Source organism: Primulina huaijiensis, chromosome 4, assembly GCF_012295235.1.
Source record: "Primulina huaijiensis isolate GDHJ02 chromosome 4, ASM1229523v2, whole genome shotgun sequence".
In the NCBI taxonomy this organism is placed as follows: Eukaryota; Viridiplantae; Streptophyta; class Magnoliopsida; order Lamiales; family Gesneriaceae; genus Primulina; species Primulina huaijiensis.
Window position 1 is genome coordinate 23,583,883 of NC_133309.1, and position 23,245 is coordinate 23,607,127.

Here is a 23,245-nt window from a genome sequence, read left to right on the forward strand (position 1 = left end):
TAAATTGTACAATAGCACAAAAACCATGTTCTGATTGCTCTACCAAACAATTATTGCACCAAATAATATCTCACGGTAATTTTACTTTTTGCGGTAAATGAGAATCGATCTCGTGACATTGGCTCTGATACTAATTGTAGGAGTGAGAACTTGCCGCTTTACCAAAAATTATAGCTGGTGATAATAGTGCAACTCAAATCTTTTAAATTGTACAACAACACAAGCACCACATTTCGATTGCTCTACCAACAGGAACAATTATTGCACCCAACAATCTCTTTTCCAATAATTACACTTCTTGCAGTCAGTGATAATCGAACTCTCTGATACTAATTGTAGGACTGATCGTGTACCACTTTATCAAAAGTTATAGATAGTGGTGCAACTCAAATCTTTTAAACTGTACAGCAGTACAAGCACCACATTCCGATTACTCTACCAACAAAGGCTACTATTGCACCAACAATCACCCTCCAAATAATTGCACTTATTGCAGTCAATTAAAAACAAATTCGTGACCTTTGACTCTTATACCAATTGTAAGAACGAGTGTTTGCCGTTTTACCAAAAGTTATAGGTGGTAGTAATTGTGTAACTCAAATCTTTTAAATTGTAAAACAACACAATAACAACGTTTCGATTGCTCTATCAACAGAGACAATTATTATACCGAACAAAATTTCAACTTTTTTTCGGTTTTTAATGCATGGATTGAGTAATTTTTAAATAGCCTATAAATGTATATTAATTCAGTTGGTGAATGGAGCAATCTACTAAATACAGAGAAAAATTGCCAAAATGCTTCCCTATGGGAGAGTTTGACGTTATGGTGCTACGGAACTTAAACTTCGGGTTACAAAATGTCCCAAAATATTATAATTACCATAATTTATAATTTTACTTATGCGTATCTGTCATTTTACGATTATGGTATTTTATATTGTCAAATTTTTGATTATTTAACCTTATTTTTTTTGCAATTTTTTAGTCATTTTCCCGATATGTTGCTTATGTTTCGTCAATGCGGGAACAAAAAAATAAATATTTTTTCTCTCTTAGAAATATTCGTAAAATCTAGTCTCTGACTTGGCGTCGAGACATGAACTTGACTTGTGTATTGTATAGTGACACATCAATACTCTAACGAAAAAAGAATAAAATTGTCAAAAATTGAAATATATAAAATTACAACTAAAATTTGACAATATAGGTTATCAAAATCATAAAGATAACAAGTATATACCGGATCAAAATTGCAATGTTGATTATTATTATTATTACAACAATTGCAACCATCCAAAATCCCAATTAACATGTTACTATGATATCATAAATTTTTACGGAAAATTGTCGAAATAGTCATCTAAATTATCCTAATTTGGGTGTTAGGGTGTGTTTAAACACAAAAATGGTATCTTAAAAAGACTTCTTCTTCTTTTTTTTTTTTTAAAAAAAGTGTTTTTAGTTAGTTGAATTCTTCAACCAAATGGACTCTTAGTCTTCTATATTATCAAAATTGTATTAAATTTTTTTGTCCTATTTCACCAAAGTGATGACGCGGTGTTAGATATGTTCATATTTTCGATGTTACGTCAGTATTTCAATTTAAAAAAAAGGCTAAAGGAAAAAAATAAAACACCTACTTTATTTGGTCAAGACTTAATTTTGACTACTTAAAGGATCAAAACCGATATTTGATTCCATACTCATTTGATGAATATCTCGAACTATTCATATCTCGAACATGCATAGATGATTTATCTCAAGGAAGGACGATATGATCTATTAAATTTGAGAAAACGAAATATGATCAATTTTGCGGCAAAAAAAAAAAATTTATATGAACAAATTTCAAATAAAAAATATTTTTGAGTGAGAGTAATCGCTAATATTGGTTTCATATCGATTAAATATTGGTTTGTTAATAAAATTAATAACCCTTGGCCTCTCGTTTTCAAAGTTTATGTTCCATCATATAATTACTTTAAGTTTAATTTTTTATTTTGCACCCTAACTGCCCACACTAAATTTAATAATCACTAATTTCAATTAAAGCATATATTATTTGGGCAAAGATTGTAAGCAAAATATGTTTAAGAGAAAATTACATTTTGAATTTTTTTCTTTGCGATTTTACTTCTCTATGATATCAAATTTCAGTATTAGCATTGTATCTTTCAATTTGTATCATTTTTCATTGATAGTGCTGATGTAACGACATATTAATACCACATCAGCGCCACACTAAAAAGTTGGACTAAAATTGATACATAAAAAAAACAGTGGACTGATATTGAAATATAACAATAGAGAGAATGAAAATCATAAACGGAAAACATATATTACTAAAAATATAATTTTCCTAATTTTAATTCAATAAACTCCTTGGTATGCTTTGTTACATATTAGTAAGAAATCCGATATTTTAAAATACACAATATATACGTATTTCGTCCATTACTATCCATATTTCTATATTATACTTTCAAGTATGAGAGACCATTAATACTAACTATTTTTAGTCTCCATAGCTCATCAATTTTCTTTCTCATATTACCATTAGTTTTTAGAAAAAGCTAATGTCGGGTTGCGGAAACACTATTAATCTTGATTTTGATGATATCAAAACTTCTTGTTGTGTTTCTAACATATTTACTTAAGTTTGTAGTTGCAAGATGTCAACTTGAGAGATTTGACAAATTAGAACTTAAAAGAAGTCAAACTTAAAATTTGGCAAGGTTGGTCGAGTGAGTTCGGATGGCTCGATATACCAGCTATGATATTGTGACAATATCTCTTAGCTCAGTTATCGTAATGGAACGATTCAATATGTGTTAGTAAGATAAGACAATGATCTGCAAATAATCTCCAAAGAATAAAGTCTGAATCGAAGCTTAAAAAGTCGATAATTCGCGATGAAATTTCTGGTTCTGCCCATGCTGCAAAAAGAGTTCAAGCATGTATAAAACCTAATATTTCAAGCATATCTATCTCATATGAACTCAAAATTAAATTATTCTTGATTAGATGAAAATCTAAGAAAAAATATTACAACTTTCATGTTTACCACTTTTCGCAAAAATCAACGAGTCAAGAGCTATATTTACTGGACCAGATCATGTTTCACTCAATCATTTTGCTCATCCACTCAAACTTTTTGCTCATTCAACCGTTTTACTCATTCAAACCGTTTTCTCATCCAACTGGTTCATTCATTCAATCGTTTTGATCTAGAACAGGACCGCACCAGCAATCCGCCAGAAAGTCAAATATGACAGTTGCAATATCATGAAGAGTATATAACCTTTTCCAACGATCATATTTTTGTGTCCAACGTATGTAACACTCTTAGAGGCTATATATTCGACGTCTTGAAGATCAAATACAAGCTTTCGAAGATATTCAAAACATGAGCAACTTACATGAAGAAATTAGCTAAAATGAGACCAAGCCCAAGAAGATGAGTCTAAATAGATATATTAGCTTAGTGATAGCTTTTCTCCTTGTGTGTAAGGATACATTTGAGAGTATATACAATGTAATGAATTAATTTCTTACACACACAGTCACTCACATATACAATAGAGACGATCTTCAAAGTTTAGTTGAGTGGTAGTCTTCACATAAAGATATTAAACATTGTGCGGATTGTGAGGTCGCAACCTACAATCAAGAGTGTGCTAGGAGTTTCGATTAGACAAAGAATAAGTCCTAAGTCGAAATAAGTTTGTACAAATGGTTGTATAAATCAAAGTCTTCTAATGAATCTTTCTAAAGGAAATAATGGGTGGCGTATCAGTTGTTAATCTACAGACATCCATAAACAAATTGGTGAATTATTATTTATCACATTTACTTACTTTGCTACTATTATTGGTTGGCATAGTTGAAACTTTTTATGTGTTTTTTAAATACCAAAATGTTGAATGTAAAGTGTTTGATAAAATGTTTCAACTAAATCATTCTTATTATTTCAAATTGCATACTTTAAATGCTTTTCAAAATGTTTAATCGACTTTTAGATATATTATTATGCGTTTATTCCGTTTGATTTTAGAACCAAACTCGATTTAATTTCTCGGTGCTCAGTTCATTTTTGAACATTTCAAAAATGAGATATTGTAGCTCTTTTAATCATAAAATCTTTTAAAAAGTTTGTGAACAACTTCTCTAAATTTACCTCTATCTTAACAGCTAAATAGAATAAACTCAAAAGGATAAATTTGAAGGGAAAACACTACCATATTATAATATATAAAAATTTGTATTTATAATTATATTTAATAGATGTGAGTTAATCATTTGCCAAGATTCACATCACTACAAAAGAAAAGGGGATTTATAATCGAATTATAGATCGATGAGAGACCGATTCGATTATGTCTGTAATCGGTGTTTTTCTTGAAGTGCATGTAACAAATATTATTCTTTTTTAATTTTTTTTATTTGGAATGGTCTGTAACAAATTATCCCACACATAAGTTGAATGTACCATTCTGATTTATTATTCAAGTCCCACAAATTAATTTATTATGTCAAAATCATTTGGTGGTTTGTGAAGCTTTCAATTGACCAAGACGTCAGGTTTGGCCTTTTCCTTTCGCACATCATACATAAAAAAATTTGTCATAAAAATCATTTTTATCCAAAAAAAAATTTAAATCATTTATATCGGAAAAATTATAAGCTTTATGCGAACTGTCAAGCCCCGAGCTCGGGCTCGCATCTGCGTGACTGAACAATGAGCCCCTATAGCAACTACTTCGTATTCGTCATCGTTTTACGAAAATGATTAACTCAAGTTGCTATAGAAGTCCTTTGTTAGTCAATTATAAACTCATTTTAAATATTTAATTTTTAAGATGTGGATCAAGGGATATTACATCAACAGTTTCAATTATCAAATCCATCAAATCTATATAATCTCGTAAGTGAAATTAATTTCAAGAAACTTAGAAAATTTAAAGAGCATACGTAACACAATTGGTTGGTTTTATTTTTCAAAAAATAAACTGCTTTACAACTCCTAATTGAAAAATATTAATAACATAAGTAATTTTAACTCCAGTTATAATAGAACTCGAATCAAACACAAGATGAAACAAAGACGCGGAATTTTATCAAGATTTTGGTGTTCGAGGGAGAGACGTAGTTCTCGTTCAATCAACTCGATGTATGTCGATTAATGTTTCTACAAGATCTTTTGGCGTTTTATTTCCAAACTTCATATATTTTCAATTAATAATTTTCTTTCGATTTTTTATTTTGCACCCTAACTTTATCATACTGAATTTATAGTTAAATATCACAAATTAATTTATGTTAGACTTTTAAAAAATCATTTGGTGGCTTGCGAAGGTCTTCATTTTACCAACACTTCAACTTTGGCCTTTTTCACTTTGACATGAAACACCAAAAAAGAAGTCATAAAAATAATTTTTATCAGTAAAATTTGCTTTATATTAATAGTTTCAATTATCAAATACATTGAATGTAAGGATAATAGTTAAAATGACGACTCTACGTTTGCCTATTTTGTGTGTTAGTTTAGTAGGTATTCAAATTTGAGTTTTGATAATGTAAATTAGATTGTGTTTTGGCTATTAGTTATTCCGGATTTGGATCCTCTACTGTGGCTGAAAACACAGCACCTGGTGCTGTGCACTTTTTACACGAGATGATCACGTGTACAACGTCATATCAGCACTCTATTAAAAATGGATTTGGATCATCACAGCATGACGTCAGAATTTCATGATGTTCATATCAGTATATTATGACGTCATATCAACACTCCGATAAAAAAATACCAAATTAAAATCATAACATAATCTAACTTATAGAGTCAAAACCAATATTCGAATGCCTAGAGAACTAAAACAGAAAATATACAAACTCGGCGTGATTTTGGTTATATTTTCCCTTAAATCTATACAATCTCGTACATATAATGTTTAGATATATTTTTAAATAAAAGGAAAAAGAACATACTAACCGAATTAATTGTTTTTAACTTTTTAAAAATAAATTGCTAAACTCTTTCTAAATTAATACACACATACTAAATATATTTATATATGCATAGACGTGTGTCATTTCCTTTCTTTCCTTTTTCTTTTCCATCAATTAATGGATGTACCATTAAAAGGACAAAATGAGAAACTTCAACGATCGCATGACATATGTATAAAAAGAAAAATCAATTGATTTACATTAAATGCTCTAATTTTTTTAATTGTCCAATTTAATTGGGAATTATTTATATTTATTGAAAATTATGATATTATATTAATTATTAAGATGGATAAGCGAGCCAACTAGAATACAAGCTAACTATTGTGAGAGTATTTTCTAACATGCATTAAAAACAAGGTCTCTTCGGGAAAAAAAAACATCAACGGTTGTATTTGGATTGATGGATTTTATTTTGAAAAATAAATTCGAAAATTACTAAGTGATAAATAAAATTTTATTTTCGATAAGAAATGACTAAAAAGATTAACTCTAGTTATTTTAGTTAACAAGACAAAACAATATATGATATCGAGTTTTATCTTTCACACCAAGTAGTGTCGTCATGTATGGCTTCGAATCTAATTTATTTCACATGTATTTAAATGATAATGTAATACACTTGTACACATTTTATGTATTCTCATGGAGAAAATTACATTCGTGGTCATGTAACTTGCATGTTTTTCATTTTTTGATCATATTATGATATAGAAAAAGTACATAATCGGTCCTAACAGTTGGCATATATAGATTTTTGGTCTTCTAATTTTTCGAAATCAGGTCTTGGTATAATGATTTAGTTTAATTTTCTCCACCTTCTATCATTTTCTTTTTGTCAAATTGATAACCTGACATTGAATATATCGACTATGTCCAAAATCATATCAATTTTTTTTTAAAACTTTTGTCTGTCTTTTGTAAGCGATCTCCTCAGCAGAAACCCTAAATTCGTTTATAACGATAAGTGTTATATCCGAAATATTCCAAATACTGGATCGAGTTAATATCTGGATGGCATCCATAACTAGACAAGTCTAAGCAGACTAGCTCGGAATACCCTTTGATATTTCATGTATATGATGATCCAAGTGAAGTTATACTCTTGTTAAAAGTCTAGAACATTAAATAACAAATACTTGCTAAAGTCTAGGATATTAAATTACAAATGTAACATACGAACAGATCATTATATATTTCCACCCACAAGTGGGGAATGATATTTTCGGATTAATTAATGTTTAAATGGTCCTAATTCATTATAAGTACAAATTTAATTTGAACTAATGCACGTCTATCGGGAATATTTAATTTCTATAATTGCCTTTCGAATATCGAAATCAGTTTTTGAATTTGTATTCACAATTTTACACGGGTTTACATGTCTCATCCTTCGATTTATTTGTCCTTAATTAGGACGCTGGAACTAATTTGAGTCGATATAGGTTGAATCAACGTGCATGCATATGTTATGAAATATTTTTTTTAGGAAAATTGCTTTTTATCGTCTTATATGTTTGGCTATTAGAAATTTTGATATTCTATGTAACCACAATTGAGTTTTAATCTTGAATAATTTTTTTGACAATTTGTTTTACAATTTTAGTCATTTTTTTTATAAGTGCTTACGTGTATTTGGACATATCAGCGTCATATCAATGCCACGTAGAAGAACTAAAATTGAAAAAAAGAAAGAAAAAGATAGCATCAAATTTCTCTAATTAATATTATTACATTTTCGCCTCAAATTTTACAATAATTGGAGTTAAAACAGTTATGTTATCTTTGTAAACTTCCAGTTTATCATCTCACGAGACAAACAGTAGCTTAATTTATTAACTATCGATATATACATTTCTCTCAAAATATTGGGATGTATCTTCCATTCAAAATAAATATTTCATATGATCTAGAATTATTTAATCACTAACCCCTCCGTCGAGACTAATAAATAAGGCCGGGATATATGATCAGTCGCACTTCGAGCATAATCGAACTGAGAACAAGAGTGGCTCTTGTGTTGGAATGGCGATAGAGTGGCCAAGAGTGTTGTTAAATGTGCTAAATAGTTTGTCATGGCTCGTGTTCACTAGATACGAGGAAAATTATATTTTTAGTTATGTAATTTCGTTGTTTTTTTAATTTTTGATAATGTTATCGATCAATTTATGGTGTTAGTTTACTAATTTTAACTTTTTAAAAATTTTATTATTTTTTTTCATTGAAACATTAACGTGGGGCCAGAAAACGGTGATGATCAATTGTCGAAAGTGCTGATGTCTTCGATATCATGTCAACACTCTAGTAAAAAATGATTATAACTTAAAAAAAATACAAATTAGTATACTAAAACCGCGAATTAACGAATAACATAACTAAAAAAAAAAAAAAAACACAGTAGTTTTGCTCTCTATACAAGATCCAAGATGCTAAACAATATCCTTAAACCAGTGTCAGCTGCTCCAGGCAATTCTGGCCTGGATCCCCCTCAAGTCTTGTTAGCCCAAAGTCACTTCACTTCTTTTTAATGTGTCTCTAATCTCTAAGTTCAAGAAACCATGCTTTTCTGTGGTGACAATCGTGCATAGACAAAAGTTCAAAATCATCTAAATCTAAAAGCAAAAAATCCTCCAATATCCGACCTCACCCTAGTGTTGTACATACTAAAAATAATTACTATGATCTTAAAAATCGAAAAAATATAAAAATTAAAAACATTTAATCGAATGTCACGCTGTCATAAAAAAAAAACTATGAATTTTTTTTTAAAAAAAATGGTGTAAGGAAATTGCTGACTTTTGTAAGAAAATGAATTAAATGCTCTTGGCTGTCTTCTTTTGACTCTTTCATCATAGATGATGAGGCAGCCCTTTTACCCCTTCGTCTCTTAAGTCAGCCTGAACGCACCTTTGGTCTTTTCTCTATATATCCTACAGACAAATCCCACCCCTTCAGTTAGACTCATGTCTCTTGATTCCTCCTCTATATTCTGATCTCATAATTCCATTCAAGAAAATGAAATGAAATGAAAGAAAGAACCATAAAAAAGAAACCCTTTATTTTCTTGAAAAAATCTTGAGACTGTTTTGGTTCTGAATCCTTTAATCTTTGTTGAATTAAAGACATCATACAGATTGAGAGTAAGTACTGAGATGGGGAGGCCACCTTGTTGCGACAAAATCGGTGTGAAGAAAGGACCTTGGACTCCTGAAGAAGACATCATTTTAGTTTCATATGTTCAAGAACATGGCCCTGGAAATTGGAGAGCTGTTCCTACTAACACAGGTAAATATATTAATTATGAAGAGTTCTCCGTTTTCCCCACTTTCTATTCGTATCTTTTGGAGGAAAATTTGAAGCTATTTTGATTTTTTTTTCTTTTCTTTTTTTAGGGTTCGATGTAATCATTTAAAGCTGTGTAATAAATATTCTGCAGCCGCATCACCCACTTCTTGAATATTTTTACAGACTTATAAGTTTGAATCTTCTGTTAGAAATAGTTAAGTTTATATTTTTTTTATTGAAAATACTCTTTTCTTCTTTCTTTCAGGCTTGCTCAGATGCAGCAAGAGTTGCAGGCTCAGGTGGACTAATTACCTCCGGCCAGGCATCAAACGCGGCACCTTCACCGAACATGAAGAAAAGATGATCTTTCATCTTCAAGCGCTTCTTGGAAACCGGTAAGTTCATGGATAATTTCTGCATGTTAGTCAAGTTTGGTGGAGATTCAGTGAAGATCTGCACATGTTTCTTTAGGGTTTTAGGTCTGATAGCAAAATCCCACTACCTAAAATGAAGATTCTTGGGTTTTTGTTGCTATGTCTACATACCTAGATAACTAGATTAGCTTTTATTTAATTAATTTTTATTAAAAAAAAAACTTAAATTTTTTATGCAGGTGGGCTGCCATAGCTTCATACCTTCCCCTGAGAACCGACAATGATATCAAGAACTACTGGAACACTCACTTAAGGAAGAAACTAGGAAAGCTTCAAGGAGAAGATGGAGATGGGGAAATTGAGAAAAATAGGAAGTCATCAAGTTCTCATTCAATCACAAAAGGCCAGTGGGAAAGGAGGCTTCAAACCGACATTCACATGGCTAAACAAGCCTTGTGTGAAGCTCTATCACTCAATAAATCCGGTACAAATTCGTCTACTGGTTTGAATCTCTTCCCTAAGCCTCTATCCATCGATAGATCGGATAGATCGGATTCAAATGCATCAATTGGCTCGAAGCTTTTCGAAAAATCCCCACAAACTTATAAACAGCCGATCCAGACATCAACATATGCATCAAGCACCGAAAACATAGCGCGTTGGCTCGAAGATTGGACGAAAAAATCACCAAAGTCCTCATCTGAGAGCACTTCCTTTAACAACCCCTCAATAGGATCGAGTTCCAGCCCGAGTGAAGGGACTTTCATCAGCTTGAATTCCGATGTTTCACAATCCTTGGAGGACGAAGCCAAGTTCCAGACCGCCAATTTCACTCCTGAAACTGGGATTATCAGAGAGCCGTTTAGTTTGCTGGAGAAATGGCTCCTAGATGATGCAGCTCTGCAAGGCCAGGATGGGGACTTCATGGACATTGCTGTCTTAAGGGAAGCTGCTGATTTGTTCTGAAGATAATTCTTGCTTGTTCCTTTAGAACAATTCAGCAGTTCTTTTATGTGGGTTTTTAGGACTGTCACATGTTTTGTGTTCTATATANTGATGAAAATATATGTCATTCATGTATATATATTGTAATACAAACTGAAACCATAGTTTTAATCAGTAGGCCTGCCTTTATGTGTGACAGAGGAAAGTGTAAATTGCTTGCAGTCAAGAGTCTAGTTGGATCATGTGTATTGGATAGGAATAAGTTCCCCTTTTCTTAGCTTCTGGGAACAAAGTGTATGTACCTTGTGCATCATTTGGTGTGCATTTGTGAGAAAACTTGGAATTAGGTTCGACTTCTACAGCTTTAATTTGAAGTAATTAATATAGCATTTTGAAACTTTTTTGTTCGGATTATGTTAGTATTAGATTTCATACTAACTTTTGAACTCAATTTTCCATCTTATATAGTTTAAAATTCCATTATCTCTCTCATTCGTTTAGGGTGGCGATGTGAGTAGCTCTCCTATCTTGGGATAGGGTTTTTCTTGGATTTTTTAGTCAGGGAGTTTGTATCTATGGATTCAGAGGAGATTGCAAGGCGAGTGAGCTTTCTAAAACTATCTTCCAACAACAAAGATGGAGTGATTATTTTTTCAGCATATATAACTGCATGTGCCGATTTCTCGCACCATAGGCACAGTGGAAGTTTTAAAACTTTTAGTTTCGACGTTCAATTTAAACATTCATAGGGTGTTTAGATTATATACATGTGCTTTCAAACGCTGGACTCGAAACCAATCCGGGATTAGCGGAGATGGCTTTTCTTGTATCTCTCTTCGAACGGATCTCCGCCATTTTATCGTCAAATTAGGTCCACGATCAGATACTTTGTTCTTTGTTTGGATTGCATTAGTAATCGCAGACAAACTTGTGTTGAGATTGGATCGTCTGAATTTAAAAAATCAGAGCCGGTGCGGGTCGGCGAGACACGGCGGTGATGGAAGAACACTACCGAAATTTTTCTCAAAAATTCCTCAAGGATTTATATTCAAACAAGCGCAATACCATAATTGTAAAATGTTAATAAATTGTCATATTATAATTTAAAATTATTGCATACTAATATGCAATTTTAAATGAAGAATTAAAAAACAAAAAAATAAAAAGAGAAACAAAATAAAACATGACACCGAACTTTTTGTCTCTATTATTTCGTCGGGTTCAAATGTTAACTCATACTCGACTCGACCTATACCGTACCTGAAGTTTAATGGGTTAGACCCATCAGAAAAATATATTATATTATATTTTGACATATTTAATATTTAGTTAACACGATCATTACAAGCAATAAAAAAACTAATTCAAATTAAAGCTTTTGTTACAAAATAAAAAATCAAATTATTTGATCACAATATTTTTCTTAAAGTTTTTCCTAAGCACCAAACATTATAAGATATAATGATATTTTTTAACAAATGAATATTTATCTATTAACAAAATAAATTATGAGATCAAATTTGTTAAGTGATATAGTTATCTATATTATTATAAAAATATAATTAAAAAATATTATCATTTTACATCGTTTTGTTCTTTAAAAATATAAAAGCACACATATATACATTACTAAATAAAATATTAGTATTAAAACTAAAGGTCGCGGGTATGGGAATGGTTCGGATCAGGTCTTATAAGAACGTTACTCGACCCATACCCGTTAAGACCCAAAATTTAACATAAGGTCGGGCCGGGTACGGGTTTGACTCGGATCTATTGTCATCTCTAATTTCGATAAAGTATTCAAAATTTGGTTTTGATACAATAAGTTTTAATTGATTTTGTTCATAATACCACTTTATTAATTAAGTGCTGATGTTATAACATAAATTGCTGTTATGGGGCTGAAAAATGACGACATGAAGTCGAAAATTGCTGACATATACCATATCAACAATTAGACAAAATAACAGAAAATTAAAACTTATGTATCGAAAGCAAATTTTTATATGTTAAATAATGAATTAAAACCTAAAATTGGACATATTGTTACTGGAATAATATACTTATTTTCCCTTTAATTATAATATATATGATATAAAATTATTTTTGTTCGATGTTTTAATTTGCTTTTACATGAGCACAAAAACTCTAATGAGACCATCTAACAAATAATTTTGTGAGACGGATATCATATTTGACCTGACTCATAAAAANAATTTTTAGCATAAAAAGTAATACTTTTTCATGGATGACCCAAGTAAGAGATCCGTCTCACAAATACAACCCGTGAGACCGTCTCACACAAGTTTTTTTCTATATATATATATGGATCTTGGACCATATCTTTAATTTATATACTATATTTTATTTGAAAGCTTGGCTAAAATCTTTCAGTACCATCTATTGACTCCACAGTACGTATATATTAGTTGATTAATTAATATATATCAATATCTATTTATTGAATGTCGAGTGTCCTCTCAAATCACGTAGACATCATTTCCCAATATTAACAAAAAAAAAATGTTTCATTCTTTGAATTACGAAGAATATGATATTACAACACATATAATTTGTATTTCGGGTTTTTGAATAACAAAAATTGTCGTGTTAGTTAGCATGTTTTGGCTTTGATCACGTAAGTCGTCAAAGTTTGATCTTAATTATTTTTTAGGAGGTATATTTTTTAGTTCAATAATTTATTTTTTTGGGTTAATCATTCTTTTGTTGGTGTATTGAGATGACACCGTACATTTATGATCAGACATTAAATATTGCTGAAATGACGTCAAATATTGTAGTTTTGGCAAGCATTACTAATGTTTGGTCATCGTGTCAGTACTCTAAGAAAAAACACTAAAACGAAAAAAAAAAAACCTAATTTATTAGGCTAAGATCCAATCTTGATGATTTATAGAGAAAAATTAACCAAAATATATGTAACTTACAATAGGAAGTTCATACTTTTCTTTGTAAAACAAATTGACAGGATGAAGTTTCTCTTTTAGCTGCAATTTGAACAATGCATAGTACTGATAAGTTCATAAGTTGTCATGTTTGTATGTCCTTAATTTGATATTTTCCATCGATTTTGAGTATAAACATTGTCACGCTCCGAGTCCGGGCCCGCGCCTGCGTGATTGCACAATGAGCCCTTATAACAACTACTTCGTATTCTTCCTCGCTTTACGAAAATGATTAACCCAAGTTGCTATAGAAGTACATTGTAAGTCATTATAAACTCATTTTAAATATTTGATTTTTAAGATGTGAGACAAATAGTATCACAAACATGAGCTAATATTTATTTTCACTCATATTGTAGGAGAAAAAAGCAGAGTGAAGAAATCATGAAAATCAGCGAAAAGAGCAAAACTGAAAAAGCGGGCAGAATTGGCGGCACACCCGCACTCGAAAACCAGTGCAAGGACGCTGTGCTTACTGCCCAAAACTTGCAAAACAGGTCCAGAGGCGCCGAATTTCGGGGGCTCCCGTTTGTGTGAAAACCTACTTGTACTGGGCTATGTGCGTTGTTTTTGGCCAGTTAATGATATAAATAGAACATGACAACCGTTTTTAAGAGAAAACAGAGCATCCAAGCCTGTTCACGAGCTTTTTTCTGCACGGCTTCTTCTCTGACTTAGTTGAGAACTTGAGATGTTGCTTCATTTTCTTGGTGGATTTGTAGTGTAGGGGATTAGAATCTTATGATTTCCCTGAATTTTTCGTACCACGTTTAGCTCGTTACGATGGGTTTCCGACGAATTTTCCGGCAAGCCACCACCTTGGGACTGTTAGCAACTAGTTTAAACTCCGATCTTGGTGTTTCCGAGTTCGATTTTCAGCCTTGGTTCGATTATTGTAAGCTGCCGAAATTCGAGATTTTACTCGCTCCGATTTAAATCCGTTTAGTCGATTATAATGTTTTTATTCTTTTTTATTTGAATGGTTCTTTATTTTAAAATTTTAATACAATTTATTATTTAGGGGTGATAATTTTTTTTGGACCCTAAGAAGGTATTTTGAAAAGAGGATGTCTCTTGTAAAACAATATAACAAATTTATACCTGTGAGATGAGTCGACTCGATCAATAATTATCATTGAAAAATAATACTTCTAATATAAAAAATAAATTTGTTACGAGAGCATAATTTTAAACTACTATAAAATTGTAAATATTGAATTTAATCGTTATAATCAACTATAACGTCACAATATTCAAAAGTATAGTGTCTACAATATTCTTGGAAAAAATCAAACTTAAAGGCCCAATAATATACTCCTATGCAAACTCTATATGGCCCAAACTTTTTTACTAGTGTTTTTTTAAAAAAAAGTTGGAGGTGGCCTAATAAAATATCTCACGAAGGTGTCACAAATTAAGATATTTTAAATATATATATTTTTAGAATTTATTTCTCAAATTTTGTTCATATATTTATCATAAATATAAAAGATAACTAGATTAATTCAAATAATATTATAATACAATACTAAATTGCAGTATTCTAAAAGACACCACCTAAGACCGCCTAGGCACCTAGGCGTTGGGCAGTCGCCACCGCCCCGATTTTTGGAAAAACAGTGTCACAGGCACTGTCATAAAAATCTGACGCCTAGGGTGCCTAAATTAATATATAGAATTTTTTAAATATTTATTTTTTTTAAAAAAATTCAGCGTATTTTTCAATCAATTTGTGTTTGATAAAGAAGATGAATACGTCATTGATTTTGAATTTGAATTCAAAACAGATGGACTATTTGATAAACATGGAGATGAACGAGAAGAATTAGATATTGAGCTAAAAAAGAAGAAGAAAAAAAAAACTGCCTAAGCGACTGCATAAAAATAAAATCATAAGTTTTTTCCTCGAATTATATATATATATATATATATTTTTGACAGGGTGGCACGCATAACACAACATAAAATTAAAAGACCAAAAATGACCCACCAATGTAAAAAGAAGACACTAATGCATGAGCGGGAACGTGCAGATGATGAGGTATGGTTTTGAAAGGGGCCTTAAGTCCTAAAGATGAACCTATAGACACAACGTAGTTTGTCTCCAAACAAGGACAAAATATGTTGCAATTATTAATATGAACTTTGTAATTAAAAAGTGCTTGTTATCTGTCATATGTTTTTGTTTAGATATGTGGACCTCCTCCTAACAAGGAGCGTCGATTGGGAACCATTGCACATTGTTAAAATTAAGACTTGGACCTTACTCAACTTTAAAAACTAACTCAAGATAGAGCGATTATCCAACTTTGTCTATATATACAACTCTTATGAACTATATCCAACCGATATATGACATCTTAACACATGTCTAGAACTCTCATTCGATCGGGTTCGACCGTCCTAACTAGGGGTGTTCATCGGTCGGTTCGGTTCGATTTTCGGTTTTTACGGTTTTCGGTTTTATAAATATATAATCCGATATCCGAACTATTTTTTTTTTAGTTCGGTTCGGTTTTCTACCGAAATGGTTCGGTTATTTTGGTTGGTTATTTCGGCTTTGATACAATTATTTAAATTAATAAGATAAATATATTGTAAAATATAAAATGTTATCTTTTTACATGATTTCTTAGTAAAATATTTAAATATAAAGTCTAAATTAATTACATAAACAACAATCAACTAAATATTATTCAAAATAATTCATCATTCACTTATATCATCTCAAAAAATATATAATAAAAAATAAAATTATTAATTTAATAAAATTTCGGTTTTTTCGGTCGGTTCGGTTTTGACATAAATAATCCGAAACCAAACCAAATAAATTTCGATTTTAACATTTATATCCGAATTATAAAATTCAGTTTTCGGTTCAATTCAGTGTTCGGTTTTTTAGGTTTGGATTTTCAGTTTTTTCGATTTTAACTGAAGTTTGAACACCCCTAGTTCCAACCGGTTATATATTAAATGTTATCATAGAGGACCAATCCAAACAACTTGTTTTTTTAGTACGTTAAATTGAGCTTTTAGTTATTTTTGCTAAGGTACTTTCTTGAAGTACATAGCTCTTGACCGTTGTTGACGGTGAAACTCTTACTTATTTGCAATTAATCTGCAAACTTGACCGAATGAAATCCTCTAATTTTATTGAAAATTAGTTATATATGTTGTATTTTTCTAAATAACTTGTTTGTACAAATTATTGAGTACTAAACATTACGTATAAACAAAACACACGAATTATTGACTAAACATTAGTATAAACGAAACACAATCAATCACAGAAAATATCTGATTCATCACATTACGGACAAAACATTCGATTCATCAAAAAAAGTTTGTTTAAAAAAAGAAAAATGTTTTAATAGTTTATCGTTCTTGATATATTAAAAAAAACGAGATGAATAGAATATTTCGTATGTTATTATTTTATTTTGTTCATGCATAGTGCTTAGTGTGTATAGTTTTTAATAATTCATGCAAACGTAATTTGTTTGAGCAAAGTATAGCACGATTTGTAGTACCAAGTGAAACATAAAATTTTCCCCATAAATAATACTTTAGGAAAATTTGTGCTTTTGGTCCAGAATTTTTGTTTCTTTACAGTTTTGGTTAATTATGTTATCATATTTCAGTTTTAGTCATGTATCTTTTGATTTTTGATAATTTTAATAATTTTTCATCGGGAGTACACTACGACATAAAAAAATTGAAATTCGAACTGGATGACCAAAATAGTAAAGAAACTAACAAATATATATGACAGAAAACATTAATTTTTCCTAATATTTAATTAAACATTAATTTTTCCTAATATTTAATTAAACATAATAGAACTCAATGAATTATACTGAAAATTAAATTGCACTAATACTTGTAACATGTCTATTACAACTGAAAAATGCACGTGATTTGAGTTGGATCAATGGGGTATATTAAGTCCAATTCAATTTTACCTCCTTTTCCAACTTTATGTGGGCCATTTACACCCGGATAAATAAATAACGGTTGATTCTATGTTATATCTGGAATATTTCTTCTCCTATGATGTAGTCAAATGTTAGTCATTGGATGATATGTTAACTTTCAAAAAAATGTGAGGAACCCGTATGATTTAATGGTATTGGATTGAGAAGTAAATACTTTCGGTATAACATAGACTAATCCATAAATAATATTAGCCTAGCTAATTTGTTGGATTATTTGTTTTTTTTTTCCTTTGAATTTATTGTGTTTTTTTAAGAAAATTTATTGTGTTTTAATGAACACACTTCTTTTTACATGAATTTTTCTGTTTTTCCATTCTTTCTATATTAATTTCTATGTAATTAAACATACATAATAAACAAATATACGAAAAAAGAGAGACGGTTTAGATAGATTACCCTCTTTTACTATCATAAATTACTTGTGCATAGAAATTTAGGTCCACTCATTAATTGTAATGGAGATAGGAAAAAAAAAATTGTTACGTGCCTTGTATATCTTTTTATTTTTTTGTCATATTATCGATAAATTTAATATTAGTCTACTAACTTACTTACTTTCTTTTTTTCTTTTTTTTTTTTCAATTTTAACTATTTTCACTAGAATTTTGATGTAAAGAATGACAATAGGGCGAGGCGAGGCGAGACGTGTTTGTCATCCACATGCCCGACCCCGAATTATATCTACATCTTTAGCTAATATGGCATCGGACACGTCAACAATGTTTTTCGCTACATCATCATTTTCTGGTATGCTATCATTATTCTCCAATGCAACGCTAACACTCCGATGAAAAATTATTAAAATCAGAAAAATGAAAAATAATAAAATAAAACCGAAAATTAACCGAAAATAAAAAAAATGAAAAAAATGCAAATTATGGATCAAAACATGTACTTAAGGTTAATTAGTAATTACAACATAAAACATTTGTTTTCAAAAATTAAAATTGAGGCACGAGTTCGAACCTCAATTATAACACAAGTATAGTTGACAAGTGTAAAAATATATCAAACAAAAACGATTATTACTTCTTGTCGAAAATAATCGTAATAGTTTTAATGATTTCTCTCCTTGGTTTCATAATTTTATAGATCGAACACATTGTTTTCGAAGTAAAATTTACATCGAAAAAAATTTCTTTGTTGTTTTTGCAAATCACGCAATAGCAATTTATCGTTAAATTGTTTGTTATATATTGAAATGATATAACTTAAATCTTACCCTTGCCAATGGTAATGATTATTAAGGTCCCTTTCAACTAATTGTTTCTTGGAAAGAAATAAGGGGAAGCATATGGTTGTTGGATTTTAATTAGTCAAAGAATCTCATCAAATCAAAAAGAACAACCGACTAATAATTTATGTCGAATCTGTAGGGTTTTTGTGAAATAGTCTCACGAATCTTTACTCTTGAAACAGTTCAACTATCCCAATATTTACAATAAAAATAATACTTTTGGTATAAAAAATAATATTTTTCGTGGATGATCCTAATAAAATACATGTCTCAACTTTAAACTTCTCGCCAAAATTGAACCTATGCTTTGGAGTGTGCAACCACCACGTGTGCTATTGTGATTATATTTCTAGTGGGGGTAAATTGGTAATTTCAAATTTGGTATGTTTGTGAAGGTTTGAATGGTTTTCATAATGAGGCCACACATCTCAATTTATTGGGGGATATTTTCATTTTTTGTTGAGTTGAATCTGAAATTTAATCTATCTTATTTACTATAAGTTATAAAAAAAAATGTTTATTAGTTATAAGGAAAATTATCGGTTCAGTTTGGTTCAGTCTCAAACGAATTTCACCGGCTAATTTAGCCCCAAACCTTAGAATATTTTTCTTCAATTCAGTTTTGCCGTCAATCTGATAGTTATGTTGCACGGGACACAAATATTTGAACTCAAAAAAATCCCCATATCACTACTAACTATGCCCTAAATCCATTTTCTCCGCGGTGAAGAAAACCGAATCCTTCAAAGTCGATTGAATCGTTGCTTCCTGAACTATTGAGGTAAACATGTATGAGTTAGAGTAGTACTGAGATTGGTGACCATCTGTGAAGCTCTCGTCCGTCAAACTGCTGACGTTGTGCTGTTTGATCTGATTGACTATGTGAGATGTAAAAAAATAACACCAAATCTTAATGGATAATATTGTCTCTACTGAGACTAGGCCAACAATAAGAAAACGATAAGATTAATCTCGAAGAGATACGAAACAACACCAATAATGGTATGCATGCCCCTCTCTGGACTCATTGCTTAACAGCCCGACCAATCGGCACCCAAGTCGCTTAGTATGTGGTTCTGTGCCGTCTCAAGTACAAGGAAATAAAGTTACGTTCTGGCTAACGCCTATAACTTTTTGTCTAGTGACAAGTTCTAGATCCTAACACGAACGATCCACGGTTGAGGTGTCTTCTTCTTCTATATTATGTGCTTACTTAATTTCACGATGGCTTGAGATTAATTGATGAATATTTCTATTGACTCACTCGTTGTCTCTTGGCTGGAGACTAGGTAACCCCTATTTTCACGGGAGACTAGCTTGGCTTGATTGAGTGATCATAGAGGAATTGGCCACAAAAGTATACGAAGCATAAATTGCCAATTTTTGGGTCAAATTTTCTTGGTTTTTTTAGTCAATTTGGACATGGTTGATGTTTAGGGTTTAATGGTATGTACAAATCCAATGGATTCACCTAATATTCCAGAAAAATCCATTGGATTTTCTTGTCATTTGGCCATGACTCGTCATTTCAAGCCAAGTATGTTCACATCAATGTTACTAATTTACATATAAAAAAAGATAAATATATTTGTAATATTTTCCAGTGATTGGTGCAAATATAAAAGAGATAAAATTAAACAACCAAACCCATCCCTTAATGTGATTTGGTATAGTCTTTGCCATGTTTATGTTAGCAGGATAGGTTTATCTTTATAGTTGATGCAGAGATGTAAAAAAAGACCAATTCAACTCAGCCCGCTTCCCAATCGACCGGTTAATTTGGTGGGTTGGAAAAAATTTTGGGTCGACAACCCAACCCAACCCGATCATTTTTTCGAGTCAGCTATCGGGTTCAACCCGATCTGATACGAACCTGAAAACCCCAAATCTGATTTTTTTCGGGTTGAACCGTGTCGGGTTGGTGGGTAGGAAAAGGTTGGTGGGTCGAACACTTCAAACCACCGGCCACGCGCACCCTGTTCTTAACGCAATATCTTACAAACCACGTTAGTTGGATAAAACTCACACTAATCAAGAATTCCGTGTCATATTTTTGGATAATGTTAAAGTGGCTGGAAATTAAAATTCTTGCACGTATTAGTGGAATCATAATTCCTTAAATTAAACATATTTTCATTGTTTAGTTGTCTTATTTAATAATGAATTACAGAAAGGTTGAAGACACGATATGAAGGTGGCATGTTCCCAATAAGTGGTCTTTATGCAACATTAAGACCCACGAATTGTGGAATTAGATACCATCTTATTAGAGCTAAATCAATCACTTTAAAGCCATTTCTAAAAGCAATTATTTCCCATCAAATTAGAGGGTAATCAAATCAGTCAAATTTGATGTACAAATTCCCTCCCAATCTTTTCAATGCAGTTGGAAGATCATTTCCAACCTTAACTACATTCCCAATCTAAAACATTCTCTTATCTTCTTGGTATCAATTATTATTAACATTATTGTTGCTTTCCTTCATTAATTAGTTCATGGACTTGTATAGCCTGCATCTAGGAGATCCATGTAGGGCTAGAGACTGGAAACTATCTTATAGGTAGGTCGGAAGGTGACGAATCAGCTCGGTTCGATCTTTCTTCCAGCCAGATGCATTCGCGTTTACCTGAATGTGTCTAGATTTTGTTGGCAGGAGTCACAAGGGTTACTCTTCTGTCAGCATCGAATTATTTGTTCCCAATGATCATATAACTTCATAGTTTTTTTTAGTATTATGTTATATTAGAATTTTCTATTTATGATGGAAATACAATTATCCATCCCCTTTGTCTCAAATATTTTTAATGCTACTCTAGACATGGCTTTGTTTTATTAATGAAGATATTTAAAAAAATTAAAATGATGTATTTAGCGGGAAAAATGCTTAAAGTGTCAACGAAAAATATTTACTTTGTCGGCGTCACATCAACACTCCGGCACATGATAGTATCAAAAGGAAAAAAATTAACTAGCTTGTTATAAGATCGAAACTCAATTTCAACTAATTGTATAGAGTACCAAAATCCAAAATAGGTCAAATTAAAGGAACATTTTTACTTTAAAAATAGGAATATATAGATAGAAAAATGTAATATTTGATAAATTTTAATTGGCTCATTGGTTACCCAAATATGTATGCCCTACAACATGTAATTAAATATAGGCAAAAATTTGTGTGAGACGGTCTCACGGGTTGTATTTTATAAGACGGATCTTTTATTTGAGTTATCCATAAAAAAATATTTTTTTTCATGCAAAGAGTATTACTTTTTATTGTGAATATCGGTAGGGTTGACCCTTCTCACAGATAAAGATTCGTGAGAACGTCTTACAACAGACCTACTCATAATTAAATATACAAGTCCACAGTGCCACGCACAATTTGTTTTTTTTTTTTAACTTGTGTTTTCAAGAAAATGGGAGAATATATGGAAACTTTATAAAAGAAAATACACATATACAAGATTTGCTAGGGCTAGGTCAAGGTATTCTTCCCTCAATATCAGTTCTGAAAACAACAACAGTTCTTGAATCATTTCTCCAAATCAAGAAACTCCCGTCGACAGATCCTTCCATTTTTGGCAACTTTCCCGCAAAAGGGTATTCGAGATTCATTAGGGTTACTGCAGAAGTCGTGAGATTTCAAGAATGAAGAAGAGGCAAGTAGTAATCAGAAAGCAAGCATCTCAAAGGGCCTCCAGCTCTCAGATTGTAAGAACGGCTGTTCGGTACGCTGAATGCCAGAAAAACCACGCGGCCAACATAGGAGGATACGCGGTTGATGGATGCCGGGAGTTCATGGCCGGAGGCCAAGAAGGTACGGTTGCTGCGCTCGGATGTGCCGCCTGCGGTTGTCACCGGAGCTTCCACCGAAGGGAGGGTGACACCGAGGTGCTTGGTAACAATTCCTAACCTTCTTGATCAATCTATCTCGATCGTTAGCTGTTTCAGGAAATTGGAATTGAGGGTTCCAAAAAAAAAAAAGAAAGATCACTAATTAATCTTGTCAAAGGATGGAAAAGTCACTCTGATTTTCATTTTATTTTTGCATCTTTTCCTCAATTTCTATCGTGTTAATATGTTATAATCAATGAAAAATCAGAAGATTTTCGTGTGGGAAGATCGAAATGACGATCGGGGTTTTGTTGTACAGCTGAATCAACTGAATTATGCATATTTAAGGTCAAATCTTTGATTTAATTAGGTCAGGTTTGAAAATGTATATTGGAATATGATATACGGTGAACTCCACGCTTCGTCCCCATTGTGTGGATTCACCCATCTTCAAATTGTATCTCTTGAAAACATGTATTGATTTATACATTTTGTTATTATCTTATTTTTTGATCGTTTTGATTACACTACACCAATATATATAATTAATAATAACGTTGCAATTCAAATATTTTAAATTATATAGTAGTAAC

The 23,245-nt window shown here is 31.3% G+C and overlaps 2 protein-coding genes across 2 annotated transcripts; both read left to right on the plus strand.

Annotated features, from left to right (window-relative positions):
- The first annotated feature begins 8,881 nt into the window (after positions 1–8,881).
- LOC140975557 (myb-related protein 306-like) lies at positions 8,882–10,730 on the plus strand. The gene is made up of 3 exons (XM_073439314.1): positions 8,882–9,297; positions 9,563–9,692; positions 9,911–10,730. The coding sequence occupies exons 1-3, from the start codon at positions 9,165–9,167 to the stop codon at positions 10,635–10,637; spliced, it is 990 nt and encodes a 329-aa protein (XP_073295415.1). The 5' UTR covers positions 8,882–9,164; the 3' UTR covers positions 10,638–10,730.
- An 11,513-nt stretch (positions 10,731–22,243) lies between these two features.
- LOC140974786 (mini zinc finger protein 2-like) lies at positions 22,244–23,149 on the plus strand. The gene has a single exon (XM_073438274.1). The coding sequence runs from the start codon at positions 22,467–22,469 to the stop codon at positions 22,728–22,730; it is 264 nt and encodes an 87-aa protein (XP_073294375.1). The 5' UTR covers positions 22,244–22,466; the 3' UTR covers positions 22,731–23,149.
- Positions 23,150–23,245: the final 96 nt, after the last annotated feature.